The following is a 14,891-nucleotide window of genomic DNA, read 5'->3' as shown; positions in this document are numbered from 1 at the left end:
CCTGGATGTGCACCGCAAATAATGCTTGCGCATGCGCAAATAACATTTGCGCATGCGCACGAGCTATTTCTGGTGCTCCTCTAACCCAGAAGTGGGCAGCTGCACAGCACAGCGTGGCACCGGTAAGAGCAGGTGGCGACAGCGGGGGTCACTGCGGGCCGGATAAACGAGTCCCTCAGGCCTTATCTGGCCCGCGGGCCTTAGTTTGGGGACCCCTGAATTAGTCATTACACAATGCACAAACCTAAGTTGCCACACGGGGCGCTCCCTTATTTCTGCCACAGATCACTGGCCACCATTGGGAAGGGCACAGCCCAACGACATCACACAAGATGCTGTGTAAAACCAGACATCAGCCGGAAAAGGGACTGAACCATGCAGCACCTGTGTCCCCCATCATAATGTCTAGTTAGTACCTCAAAATCTGGCACAAGATCAGGAAGAAAGAAGCATCTATAGTAACCATCTCCCACAGTTGCTGACGATTTCTGGTCTACTTGGAATAAAAACATCAACTAGAAGAAACACATGAATCAAACAAACTGTCAGGGAACTACCTCTGTAGCAGGCCTGGAGCTGTTGGAGGAGTCATCCCAAATTCCATGTATCTCTGGAAAAAGACCATGCATCAGAAAAAAACATTTTAAAGAGGAATTTAAAATTAAAACGATCCATGGCTCTAGTTTCTGAACATTTCTGAACAAATGGAGATTAAAAACCACTTACTGATACATCACAATGGCTGAATTCAGACATAACACTAAAACGTGGCTCAGTGATGTCAGTGTGCCTAACCTCCTCCCAGGATCTGCCAAGAGATTGGTCAGAAGCATTTGCTTTCCTTTAACCCAGGCATAGGCAAACTCTGGCCCTCCAAGTGTTTGGGACTACAATTCCCATCATTCCTAGCTAACAGGACCAGTGGTCAGGGATGATGGGAATTGTAGTCCCAAACATCTGGAGGGCCGGAGTTTGCCTATGCCTGCTTTAACCCCTACTTCTTCTGTTATCCAAACAGGGGAATGCAGTTTAACATTAACTAGGGTTAGTTTTAAATCATGGCAACTTCAAACCTTAGGTAATGAAGCTGGCTTGTTGAAACCAACCAGTTACTACTAGCTAAAACCCCTGTTTGAATGGCATGGGAACTCACAATTAAGTAAAACGGACAGGGAGAATTTCTAAACACCCTCTCTCAGCAGTACTGGAGGGGATTAATCAGCCCATAAACAAGTAATCTTGTTTTTAGAAAGATGTGTTCTGAATTCTATTTGCACAACATTCACTCATAGTAATATATCTGAATTTTCTGGATTTATAAGCCGTTACATTATTTACAGGGCTGTAGGTTCAGCCATACAGCAAATCGGCAGCATTCAGCAAAGCGGGGCAAGGCGGGGGTGCTGTTTACATGGCTTCCCAATGTTAGGATCACAGCTGTTCACTGAGACGGAGGTGGGTGAGGCAGCAGGGAAGTCAGCATGGTGCAGGTGCGATGGCGGAGCCAATCTGACTCTCCCACGGCTGTGCCTGCACTGCACCTCACTGCATCAGCCCTGTTTGCAACTTTTCTGCTAACTGAGCGTGGCTACACTTGCTTGCCCGCCTCACCTTTGTCACCACTAACAACAGAATTAGTTTTATTTCATAAAAATTTATATGCCACTTGTAAAAAAAAGCTCAAAGTTAGCTGTGGTAAGGTCTACAAACAGCGGGTTCCCCCTGCTTGTAGCACCCTTATACAGAATGCATGCCTGGAGTAAAATATATATATATATATACCAAGATTCAAGAGTGCTGGAAATCCATGCATACACAGTAGAATTATACCTAAACCACCCCGAATCTTGGGGAGGGAATGGGCTAGATATCTGAAGAGATAAAAACCATGAAAGCACAATGGCCAAAGTAAGGATAAGCTCTAAACCTGCACAGTGGAGTCTTGAAATGACCACCAACTGGGCTGCTTACTGTGTGTGTTTGACCGTACGGTGACCCCCACTGGCTGCTGGGAGTGTCCCTCGCTGCTCGAACAGGAGTGTTTGTGGGCTGCCCCGCTGACCCTCCGGAGTGCGTGATGGCAGCAGAATTGGATGCTTGGCTACTCGGGGCCACCAGGGCGAAGGCATCATCCAGGAGAGAATGCATTGTCTGCCGGGCCTCTTCAATGGATGGCTGAGGAGGGATGTATTGGGCAGGGTGCGGGGGGAGGCCTGAGTACTTCCCCAAATCAGTTGAAGAAGGCGTCTGGGGTTCGGCAGGAAGGTCAGGATCAGACTGCAAAGGTAACAGGAAGATGGCAGCATAAGGAGGAAAGCACGGCCTGAACAGCTGTTATACTGTCAAAGTTCCCAGTGTTTCAAGAACGGTTTTACGTGTTGCAATGATGCCGTCTGTGTGTGGCATTTTGCACATCTACCTGCAGACATCACGAGATATGCATGCAAATCATTAATAGAGCATCCCTTTGGTGGTGAGTTGTGCTTATTCCAGGAACCACTGATGCCAACAAGAAACTGCAAACCTCTCACTCAACTTTGAGTTTGCAGAGTGAATTGGTCCACAATGAATGAAGACTTCTTGAGTAGCCAGTTACACCTGCCCTACTACTACTTCTACTACTACTACTACTTTTATTATTTATACTCCGCCCATCTGGCTGGGTTGCCCCAGCCACTCTGGGCAGGTATACTAGATAATGGATTTGAGAAAGTTTGTTGTGAAAGCTCATGGTTTCACAAGGCCGTAATTCACAGTGGGTTCTTGCATTATTCAGACTCAAGCCAGCAAGGCTAGTGCTTCCTGAAAGCCTTTCCCACAACCCGCAACTTATCATACAAGCAGAAAGAAAAGGTTGCCTTCCAAAAGGTTTTAAACATACAATATATGCAGAGTTGTTGACTCCTGGAGGTCTCTTGTAAGTCCCATCGCTGTCAGTTGTAATTAGCCGGTCTTTGTCAGCATCTATGGGACTTCCATTAATCTGATGCCTCCGACGCTGCTTCGGAGAACGTTTGGCTCGAGAACTAGGTAAAAATAAAAAGAAGGAAAAAGCAAAACATCTTAGGGCTTCCTAGGAGCATCCCAGTTGGGGGCAGGGCAGTTCTGAGCCTTTTTTCAAGGTAGCATCTTTCATAAATTTTAAGAGTCTTTGTAGAATCTGAACCAAATAAAAGCTTTTTGATTTGCTGAGTCTTTATAGCCTTTTCAGTTTCCATTTGTCTCTGGAAGCTCTATGCGGGGACTTTTAATCCACTGTTGCTGTTTATTGCTTTTATTTGTTGTGTTGTATTGCTTTTATTGGTGCAATTGGCTCTGAGAGTTTTGGCCAAATCTAAATAAATAGATAAATATCACTGACAAATAGCAAGCAAAGAGATAAAAGAGCCACATCACACGGAGCTGTCACCGGTCAAACTATAAAGCTGAATTAATGGTGTAAGTTTATCTTAGTCAGCTAATCAGTAATCTGGACACAAAGGCATCATTTGCACATAACAGAAAAACATGATTTAGTACTACATGGACCAATCAAAGCCTTGGGCTTGTGTGTCCCCACCAGGGATCCCGCATTAAACCAAACTGGTTAGCTGAATGTTAAGTCAACTTAAAACATTGGCTTTTGCAGTTGGGATATTACATTAACAAGTATGTTTTCTTTTTAATAAATATTTTTTATTAAATATTTCTTAGTTTACAAAAATTCTCCTACTTAGTCTTTAAGCTCCTGTTTGTTTGTAGCATGCCAAAGGGGCGTTAACCAGTACGTTTTAAACAGAATTCCTAAGTTGAAATTAGGAATTTCAACAAGCTGAAATTCTGTAACTAAACTCAGATGTCCTTCTCCTGCCGATTCAGGAAGCGAGGGGAATGTGGAGTGTGCAAACCTTACATTATGAAGGTTTGCTCATGTAGTACATTGGTGGGGAACCACTAGCCCACAGGTCATTTTCAGCCAGCCACACCCGCCTGTCACTTACCTGCTACTTACATGACATTAGGTGAGGGACAGGTAAGGCCACAGTTGCAAAGGAACATTCAGGCGCTTAGGGGTTGCGTCCCATTGTTCCTTTGCAATCACGTCTTGCTGTGAGACCATCCTGGCTATGAGTCCTGGAAGACCCGCTCCCAGCCTTGTAGGTCTTTTCCCACCTGGCCTGGGAGAGCAGGGCCCTGACTGACTCCAGCTACAAAAGCTGAGGCTGCTGAAGAGGCCAGAGACCACCTTGGCTGTCTCTTAGTGCAGACCCAGGTCCTCAAGCCTGAACTTCCACAACAGCTGCCCACCATGAACAGGGCTGGAAGCCACAGTAGTATGTTCTATGCTTATGATAATACTTTTATCCTCTTGCTAATTATGCTGTTTTAAATGAGCATTTTATATTTGACTTCCTTTAAACGTTTACAATAAAAAAGTACCGTATTTTTTGTTAAATGTGCATTTTGTGGTTGACTTCCTGTTCTGTCCAATCTCCACATCCTTTTGTAAAGCAGCATTGCTTACCTTGCTATCTTTTATGACAAGCATTTGCACACATTCACATTTAACAGAGAAAGAATTCCATCCCCGGCTGTCTCTGTGTTGCTGTTACCTCTTTCTGTGTTCTATGAAGACAGTAGGCATATTGCCTCCAGGGTCCAAGATCTTGTCTATCTGCATCTGCGCCTTGCGGTACATTCTCTGCTGCTCTTTGGTGTCGATGATAACCATATCATCCACGATCGGAAACTCATAGTGTCCTTTGCGCTTGGCTCGAAGTCTGATCTTGTTGCGATGATGCTCAATTTCAGATTTATGCCTCAGAGCTGTCTGTATCTTAAAAAAAGAAAGAGAGGAGCATAAACGTTTTGGAACGCACAACTTCTCTCTGCTTTGATGGAAATTGACTGTGTAGAGTTTGGAAGCAAAATGCTGAATGGACCTCCAGCTTACACCTCATTCTCCAGCTTGCAATTCATTCACACTCATTCCAGGTAGAAGAATTTTTACATACCGCATAATGATTAACACAGCATGGGTAATTAAGAGACAGAGGGGAGGAACACACAATGCTAATAAAAATGTTTGACAAGCTGCAAATTATACTTCCTGCAGGTTGCCATAAAAGCCCAGCAGCAAGGAAATTAGAAGAGATCTAGACTACAGTTACCTGTGAAGCTTACAGAGTGAAAAATGTGTGGGTGTGCATGCATGCATGTGTGAATGCATGCTTATGGATTAAAATTAGAGACTTTGCTTCTGCTTAGGGGCTGATATAAGACCAAACAATCTCATGGTTGGCACATTCCCACTAAATAGAGGAGTTTATTTTGCAACATTCACAAATATTTGGTATGTTTGGTAGAAATATGAACCTTGTATTCCACTGTATTTAAAGCCATTCATTCTTTTTAATGATTTCTATTATTGTTTTATTATCTTGTAATCTTATTCTTCCTGTTTTTAAATATAGATGGGGTGAACCTGCAGAATCAGTTGCTTGCTGCAATCAGCCCTTTGGAACTTTCTTCTCTGTTAGGGTGGTTTACTTTTAAGGAAAGGGCTGGTGTTGTGACGTTTTTAATGTAGCAATGTGTATGTGATTTTTAAAATATGTACTGTATATATTTTAACTGTACTAAAGCCTAAGTGTTTAAATAAAATATACTGCCTCTGACAGCAGAAATGGGGTGTGGGTGGGAATTAAGAGACACAACTCAGAATACTTCCTTTTTTTGTGCGTAACAGTAAGAACTATCCAACTCGGAGGAAAAAACCTCTACTCTGCACTAGACCTGGCTTCTCAGGGTGCAATTAATTCTTCTGTGTCTGTTTTGGGACTGACTGACTTGTCAGATGATCTTTACTGCAGAGATTCAGAATTATCTATCCCAGTGGAAGCTGAATGGAAGGAGGCAAAATCAAAGCATACAGAGAGGCCAGGTTCATCCATTTCCCCTCTTCCCCCATTTTTAATCTCCTCCTTTCATCAGTGTCTGGACAAAGGCTTGCTGAGGGTTTATAGCACTTCGCATTTGTCTCTCTGTCTGCTGTTAGTAGGGACTGGCAAACGTTCCCTCTCTCCTGGCTGAACATGGGCACACACAATAATAAATATCTGCTTTCCCTGCCCTTCCCTTTCAACCATCCCCTGCAGAACTGGGATTTACGCTGAGGAATTGTTGCATGGAAGAAACTGCTCTTAGAATGGAAGAAGCTTACTTCCCTCTGCTGTTCACACTCCTGTTTCCCTAAGAACCCACACACTTGCATGGCTTAGTTCAGCAAGGTAAGGCTGTGGTCACATTCAAGAGTAGGATTACTAAAACACAGGTGCCCAGGTTTGAAAGAGGAGGGCCTGTGAGCCCTGAGATTCCCCAGCTGAGCTCTAGACACTCCAAGTGACACCCAGAAGGTATATCATGGCTTGCAGCAAACAATTCTGGGAACTGTGGTTCAGTGAACCTATTCAGTCATTCCCTTTCCTCAGGGAATCTTGGGAACTGTAGTTCTAAGTGGGAACTAGGGATCTTTATTAAATGACTTTTATTATGTCACACCCACACCATACATTTAAAATGCTCTTGTGCCGCTTTAACAGTCATGACTTCCTCAAAAGAAGCCTGGGGACTGTAATACATTAAGGCTGCTGGGAAATGTAACCCTGTGGGAGGTCTCACCAGCCTTAAGAAACTATTGCTCCCTGGTTCTTTGGGGGAAGCTATGACTGTGAGAAGATGCATAAAAGTGCTTTACTTGCATGGTGTAAAAACAGTATTTTCTATATGTCCATGGTGTATCTATGCTCTTAGCGCAAGGCGCTTTCACAGGCTGTAAGGCAGTTTACCGAAGGGATTGATTACCTCCTTGTTAATCTTGTTGGTCTCTGCTACTCGGTCAGCAAGTGGCTGGTTCTGAATTGGAGGTGCTGCAATTGGCTGCATGGCAATCAACTGGATCTTGCTAGGAACCCTTCGGCTGACCTCTGAGGAACGTGACATTCTGTCCACATGCTCAAAGATGGAGGCTGAAGAGTGTTGCTCTGTTCCATTGCTGAACTGCGGAGGGCCTGAATTTTTAAAAGTATGAATGAAAGGTAGTAAATATTGTTTCAAGCCCCAAAGAATGGAAGGTTTTGAAGAAAAAAAAAATCGGCATCAAGAGATGGGCTCACCATCTGAATTACACCTTTTGAACAAAAGCAAATTACCACAACACTAATAACATGAGTGTACAGGGTTGTCACACACACACGAGAGAGAGAGAGAGAGAGAGAGAGAGAGAGAGAGAGAGAGAGAGAGAGAGAGAGAGATTGTAAGAAGACAGGCAAGGCCTTTAGATCATTGTTCTGTTCTCTGTGCTCATTCTTTGCTTAGAAGTTGCTTGTAATGTTTTGAATTGTTCAACGATTCTCTTGTTTTCCTGTACTGTACACCAATTTGGGGGCCCTTGTTTAGGGCTCAACAGCAGTCTAGAAAGGGCCTTAAAAATAAAAAATAAATGGCTTTGTTTTCCTCTGGGCGACTCACACTGTTACTTGAATATTTTGAAGCTAGTTCTGCAGTGCTTTCAACATCTCTCAGTGTCTCTGTCTCAATCTGTCTGTCTGTCTGTTTCTCTGTGTTGGTATCACCCTTGCAGCTACAGGTTTAAGTGTGGTGTGGGGTAGAGGAGAGCTGAGAGCAGGAAACTTCTATTTTGTGGATGGAAAAGGGCCTACAATAAATACACGGAGAAAGACAAATAGAGGGCAGTTCAAACGCTGCACACAGTACAAGTTAATTAATTCCTAGAAGGTTTATCCACTACAGTCAGAATCGCTCCTTATGCCAAAAATAGTTTCACTGCACTTTCCAGGGCTTAAAAGGTTTTCCTTATAGAAGCCACATGATAGTTCTCAATGAACAGCCCATTTAATCTTCGACAAATTGAGACGATGATGAGATTCAAAAAGGCTGGAAAAGGCTAAACTGAGATGGACAATACAATGCTAAATGTATTACATGAATGAGTCTTGTGTTCTTTCCTGCTTTGATGTGGCTTAAGGGCTAAATATGTGCATATAACAATGCCCCAGAGTTGTTGTTGTCATTTTAAGGAGCACAGCAAAGCCTTCTTTAGAAATAGGTAACCACACACATGAAATTCTGTAGGGGGGTGAAAGAAGCATTTGGAAATACCAGGAGGGAAAACAGTTCAGTCACTTCTGGCTACCCCATTCTATTTTTCCCTTCTCAAACAGGACTTGTTTATGAACAGTGGGGCACGATTACACCCATTAACATGTATCCTATAGAAGGGAGAGGAACAGTTCAGCAACGGAGCCCATGTTCTGCATGCAGAAGGCCGAGATTCAGATCCTGTCGTCTCCAGTTGAATAGCTAGGTAGCAAGTGATATGACAGATGCCAACAAGAGAGTCGCTTTCAGCCAAGAATAGGTAAAACGGAAGCAACTTCCTATGTGCATATAATTAGTTTATCCTTTACTGGCAGATGGGATGCCTTTAATGGTTCCCATTGGCTGTAACATGAGGAAACATCCAAAAGCCAGCCCTAGCTATTAGGCACTGAAAGCCAAGCCCTCTCCACACACATTTACAATTAAGACTCTCTCATCTTAGGCTTATTGCACATTTTTAGGGGAAACTTACCCACTCGGTTTACTCCTGGAGCATCAAGAGAAAGATAAAAAACAGTGTCATTATAATTCAGCAAGTAGTGACAGAAAGAGAGCCAGATGCTCCCAAAAAGAACACAGGTATGTCAATTTCCAAATTTCAACAAAAGGGAGTTGATTCAAATGTTTAAAAAAGCAAATGGCACAGGGTTTTTATGAATGCACACTACCAATGCAGAAAGAATGCATGCTTCACTGTGAGATGCACAGGGGTTTTTTTGAGGTGTGACTGCTTTAAACCACCTATCACCACCACCACCTGCATTCTGGAGAAATGCACTGCATGTTGTTTTTAAGGACTGAAACAGATCTGAATGACTACAGCATTGGGATAGAATACCACACAATTGTACAGACATCATGGCCTAAAACTCTGTAAGCTGTCTGTTGAGTGTGGCTTTATTCAACTGCATCATTTAAATGTATTTATCTGTTCTGTGATGTCAATTTGCCTTCTAGTCGTGTGGTATATATTATTATTATTAATAATAATAATAATAATAATAATAATATTATTAATAATAATAATAGATGCATTTCAAGCTGCGCCCAGACAAATGACTCAGCAGATTCCCTATTCCTGGCACACCTGTGTGAATGGAGACAGGAAGAAGAGTGTGGTGCGTGAGGAGGCAACATACCAGACTTGTTGACTCTGTGTGGCTTCACTTCATTTGCAGCTATCTGTGGTCTTGCAGGCCCTTCTCCTGTTTCTCGGCCACTGGACTGCTCACTTGCTGTGGAGTCAGCATCTGATGGGGAAACTCTGCAGGCATCAGATCCCGAACAAACAAACAAACAAACAAAAATTAAAATGGCTGTATATTATTTTGCATGTATAGATTTTACCTTTCTTCCATGACAGAACCCGAGGCAGTACACAGTGTGTTCTCAGGTGGCTTCTCATTCAGACACAAGACCAGACACAAGACTTGTTTAGCCTCTGTAAGCTTTCTATTCCTCTGCATTGTGTTTTTAACTGATTTAATGCTATGCAGCCTGCTTTCTGTTTTCTGACTCTATAGTTCTGTTTTATTAATTTATGTTGTTGCATTTTTACTGTGGTGGTGATTTTTTAAAAAAAATTGTTCTTGTTTATAATATAAGCCACTTCTATACTTTGGTTGCATGCAAGCCTATAAATGGTATCAATCCATCCATAAACTAAAATATACCGTCCATATACGGAGGCAGCCAACCTCTAGGAACAGGGTTCCCTGTAGCTCCCTTCCACATGCTAAACATGCACTGGCTAGTGCTGCTCTCAAGACTTCCATGTGCTGAGCGCATGTGACTCTTAGCAGATACCCACCCTGAGAGCATAGGCATTTGGGAGGAAGAGCTGAGCCAGCACAAAGGGGTGGTGTCAGGGGTGGGGCCAGGAAGCACTTTCTCTTAATGGCACCAAGGGGGCTTTTGTGGCTTGCTAGTCTTATGGTCTCCATGAGCAATCCAATTTGGAATTGAAATGAGCATTTAAGAGGTGAACAAGGCAGGGATTGAAAAAAAATCACCTTGGACTTTAGCTATGAATTGACTTCTGTCCGTTTAGCCACCAGGTTGTAAAGGCTAGAAAGATCAGACAGTTTAGCTGTGCAATCACGTTTAGTGCCCACATGCCCACTGCCTATCCTGGCTCATCTCATACTTCTAAGTGAAAAATCACTACAATTAAGAAGCGCAGCAGAAGAACCTAAAAAAAGAACGAGACGCAAATCCTGGTGGATTAATGTAAAAGGCAACTTCCTGAGCAAAGGCTATTCAAACTGAGAAATGAAAGCCCTTATGAAGCAAAAAATAATCCCCCATAACTAATTAACTTTAATCCATGCCAAGCAGTTTCTCATCAACTGAACTGACCTCCCTCTGTGTCGGACATTCTTGGATGGCTTTGAAGAGATTTTTGCTTTGGGGCTCGGCAGGTCACCGTTTTCGGAGGGCGTGGTGTCCTTAATTGGTCCCGGTAGAGGAGTTGGCTCATGTATGATCAGGATGTCATCTTTGTTGTGCTGCCCTAAATGCTGCTTTGCAAAATCAAAGCCCTTCACACTGGGGGCTTGCAGCTAGAGTGTTAAAAAAAAATTAAAAAGGGAAGACAAAAAATAATAATGAGCCAACATGGTAAAACATGCAAACTAAAATCTGGCTGGTAAGTCCTGCAGGATGACATAATACCACGAAAACAGAACAGAAATACATGAGCTACCAGGGGTGGGGGGTAGGGAGAGACACCCTGAAAGTATAGGTGTGATCTGGATTTTTGTTACACAAAGTGAAACCACTTCTGCTGTCCAAAATCAATATCTTGTGAAAGAGGTCCTGAACCGCCTCTTTGAACAATGTCCAGAAGCAAAGCCCTAAAAAAGGGACAAACCCCACAATGAAATACAAAGTGTGTGTCTACAATGTCCAGAGGCACCTCTCACACACAAAAAATAGCTGGAGAACACGTTCCCTAAAAGGCAAATTGTGGGGAAAGGAGGAAGATATGAGGAGGTGCTACAGAGATGCCCAGAGGCTTGAGAGGCCATTGGGCACCACTGCCTCCTCCTGCAATTTGGCATTTCTGCTTTGGGCACACCTTCCATTTGCTCATAATGAACAAGTTTGCATGTCACACTAAGATACACTTTTTTCTGAACCACAGCTTAAACTCAAACAAGCCTCCATGTTCATGGTACAAGCGACATTACAGCACAACATGCTGCCTTGTATGAAGCTGGATTGTGGTTTGTTTGAAACAAGTGCTAGTGCAAGAATGGTTGACCACAGGGGAGTAGAATGGAAAGAAACTATGCAACTATGGGGCGCGGTGCTCATCTTGCTTTCAGGCCAAGGGAACCGCCGTTTGTCCGCAGACAACTTTCCGGGTCATGTGGCCAGCATGACTAAACCGCTTCTGGCGCAATGGAACACCATGATGGAAACCAGAGCACACAGAAACATCGTTTGTCTTCCCACCACAGCAGTACCTATTTATCTACTTGCACTGGTCTGCTTTCGGACCGCTAGGTTGGCAGGAGCTGGGACAGAGCAATGGGAGCCCACCCTGTCGTGCAGATTCAAACTGCCGACCTTCTGATCAGCAAGCCCAAAAGACTCAGTGGTTTAGACCACAGCATCACCCGCATCCTATAGACTGGAAAGAAGGGCAGAGTTAAAGTGAGTGGCAGGTAGAAACTACCAGTTTTTAAAAAATGGCAGTTGGGGTGAGGAGTGGTTGTGAGAGACAAAGTGAGAGGCAATGGAAATCTATTTAGAAAGCTTTAAACTCTGTATATACTACATTCCTTAGTAATATATATGTTTACATTACAGTGGTACCTCTGGATGCAAATAGGATCCGTTCCGGAGCCCCGTTCGCATCCTGAAGTGAACGCAACCTGCGTCTGCGTGTCGCGATTCGCCGCTTCCACACATGCGTGTGACGTCATGTTACTCTGTTACTGCCGGGTTGCCGCGGAGCGCAACCGGAAAATACTCATCCCGAGGCTACTTCAACCCGAGGTATGACTGTATAACATTGCATTCTGGTCAAGGTAGATGTTAGGTAAGCCTATTTCACCACAATGTCTTGTGTATTTGAGTAAGAATATAAAGAGTGAGCCCTACAGCTCTCTATAAAGTCACTTACATGGTGTTACCAGGTATTTTAAGAGAAGTCTGGGCACAGCAGAGTAGCTCCGGGACTGACCTTTGTGACCATTGTAGGGGACCCCAGGAACTTCACATAAACAAACCACGATCCGGGTTGACCCGTCACAGCAAACCAGACTATGATGTTGCTGTGCCACATGCAGCACCCAGACGGGTGAGGGAAGCCGCACACGATATGGGAAGCATGTTCATGATTAACAAACTGTGCCTTATGAGTGCAAGAGTGCAAAAACAGTTCATTCTCATTTATTAAATTAAGCGGGGGGGGGGGGTGTCGTTCTTAATGCAAACCTGAGATTTCCAGAAATGCAAACATGTACACATAAATCAAATACACAGAAATGTCATTCACGTGTTCTATTAGTTATGTTTGTGAAAAATAGCATGGAATCTTTATTTTTTTCAGCCACACAACATTAAACAAAACGAGTTGCTTACTGCTGAACGGTATGGTGTTCCTCCTACCTTGTCTGTATTGCATAACAGGTTGGAGAAAGCTGCACTCTCAATCTCAACCAGCAGATGGGGATAATAAGCATTAAAGGCAAATATGCTTTCTGTCTACTTCCTTGCATATTATGCAGACAGCTAATGCAATCAGGCTTTCAGGTCAATAGTACAGACACAAGTGGGACCCTGCAACAAAAATCTCCATCCCTTAACAGGAGTGTTCCTCTTCAGGATCCCAGCCAGCCAGACATATTTTCCTGTAGGATATTACAAGCTCTTAGGGAAATGGTGGAGAACCTGTGGCCTGCAAGATGTTGTTAAGATTTCTAACTCCCATCAGCCCCAGCCAGTATAGCCAGTGGCTGGGAATGATGGGAGCTGCACCTTGAGAGCCACAGATTTCTCACTCCTGCCTTAGGGACTTACAAAAGTCAGTATACTCTTCCCCATCCCAATTTCCCATTCTTCTTTTCCAGCCAACACCATGAGAGCACTAAGCATGCACAGTCCTGATGGATGGCGGCTAGCAGATTGAGGTTGATCCTGACAAGACAGAAGTACTGTTTTAGGGGGACAGGAGGCAGGCAGCTGTGGAGGACTCCCTGGTCCTGAATGGGGTAACTGTGCCCCTGAAGAACCAGGTGCGCAGCCTGGGAGTCATTTTGAACTCGCAGCTGTCCATGGAAGTGCAGGTCAATTTTGTGTCCAGGGCAGCTGTTTACCAGCTCCATCAGGTATGCAGGCTGAGACCCTATCTGCCCATGGACTGCCTCGCCAGAGTGGTGCATGCTCTGGTTATCTACCACTTGGACTACTGCAATGCGCTCTACGTAGGGCTACCTTTGAAGGTGACCTGGACACTACAACTAATCCAGAATGCGGCAGTTAGACTGGTGACTGGGAGCGGCTGCAGAGACCACATAACACTGTCTTGAAAGACCTACATTGGCTCCCAGTACGTTTCTGAGCACAATTCAAAGTGTTGGTGCTGACCTTTAAAGCCCTAAACAGCCTCGGTCCAGTATACCTGAAGGAGCATCTTCACCCCTATCATTCTACCCGGACACTGAGGTCCAGCGCCGAGGACCTTCTGGAGGTTCCCTCATTGTGAGAAGCAAAGCTACAGGGAACCAGGCAGAGGGCCTTCTCGGTAGTGGCACCTGCCCTGTGGAACCCCCCCACCAGATGTCAAAGAGAACAATAACTACCAGACTTTTCTAAAATGTTAAAATGTCAGATGTCTTCTAAATCTGAAGGCAGCCCTATTTAGGGAAGCTTTTAATGTTTGATGGATTACTGTATTTTAATACTTTGTTGGAAGCCGCCCAGAGTGGCTGGGGAAACCCAGCCAGATGGGTGGGGTATAAACAATAAATAATTCTTCTTCTTCTTCTTCTTCTTCTTCTTCTTCTTCTTCTTCTTCTTCTTCTTCTTCTTCTTCTTCTTCTTCTTCTTCTTCTTCACTGGGTTTGTTTTCCTTGTGGGAGGTTGCTCTTTTTTGTTTTTTTAAAAAAGTACTTCTGCATATCCTAAGATCCACCCCACCGTGCTGATACATCTGTCATGCTTGTCAGTGGGTCACAATTTGCTATGAAAATGTCCCATTACCTCCACTTCCTCTTTTCACACTAACTTAATGTCACATTCAAAGTGTGCTTTTCCAAATTTACACCCACAATTTCCTGACTTGATTCTAGGAAACTTGCAATTTTGATGATAAAAATTATCTTATCTGTTATACCCAATCCCTTCATTGCTTTTATTAAAAAACCAAAAACCTGTGCTTTTTGTGACTGTTAATGTGTTCAACTAAGACAGGGAGACCTGGATTTGAATTGCCATTTAAACACCAAGAGACTTTGAGAGAATCATGCTATCCTATTTCACAGGCTTGGCGTGAGGGTAAAGAGGCAGGAACCCGTATACACTACCCTAACCCATTTTTGAGGGCAAGATAAACATGTGATAAATAACAGAAGTGAGGGCTGTGGCAAAACATTGCACTGTGAAGTTCCTCTGTTTGGAACCCACAGATTCCAATCTGTTTCTTCCTCCCATACGAATGGCCTGCAGGGTCAGTGGCCACGCAGATGCCTACGGGAAGCGAACAAGCAGGGAACAAGCTC

General features: G+C 43.9%; 1 protein-coding gene across 5 annotated transcripts in view; it reads right to left on the bottom strand.

The window, feature by feature from the left end:
• The window catches only part of KIAA1549, a 104,213-nt gene that overhangs the window by 9,594 nt on the left and 79,728 nt on the right, over positions 1-14,891 (bottom strand). For 2 of the 5 annotated variants that reach the window (XM_081928154.1, XM_081928150.1), the window contains exons 11-19: positions 12,781-12,825; positions 10,519-10,721; positions 9,300-9,424; positions 8,633-8,647; positions 6,844-7,049; positions 4,593-4,816; positions 2,882-3,026; positions 1,972-2,277; positions 558-610 (exon numbers count right to left, since the gene is read on the bottom strand). In XM_081928154.1, the coding sequence (XP_081784280.1) occupies positions 558-610; positions 1,972-2,277; positions 2,882-3,026; positions 4,593-4,816; positions 6,844-7,049; positions 8,633-8,647; positions 9,300-9,424; positions 10,519-10,721; positions 12,781-12,825 (1,322 nt within the window). The remainder of the gene's footprint in view (positions 1-557; positions 611-1,971; positions 2,278-2,881; positions 3,027-4,592; positions 4,817-6,843; positions 7,050-8,632; positions 8,648-9,299; positions 9,425-10,518; positions 10,722-12,780; positions 12,826-14,891) is intronic. The other 3 variants (XM_081928151.1, XM_081928152.1, XM_081928153.1) reach the window with 3 other exon arrangements.

Source organism: Podarcis melisellensis (assembly GCF_964234715.1).
Source record: "Podarcis melisellensis genome assembly, chromosome: 10".
Taxonomy (NCBI): domain Eukaryota; kingdom Metazoa; phylum Chordata; class Lepidosauria; order Squamata; family Lacertidae; genus Podarcis; species Podarcis melisellensis.
This window is presented reverse-complemented; position numbering and strand designations above follow the sequence as displayed.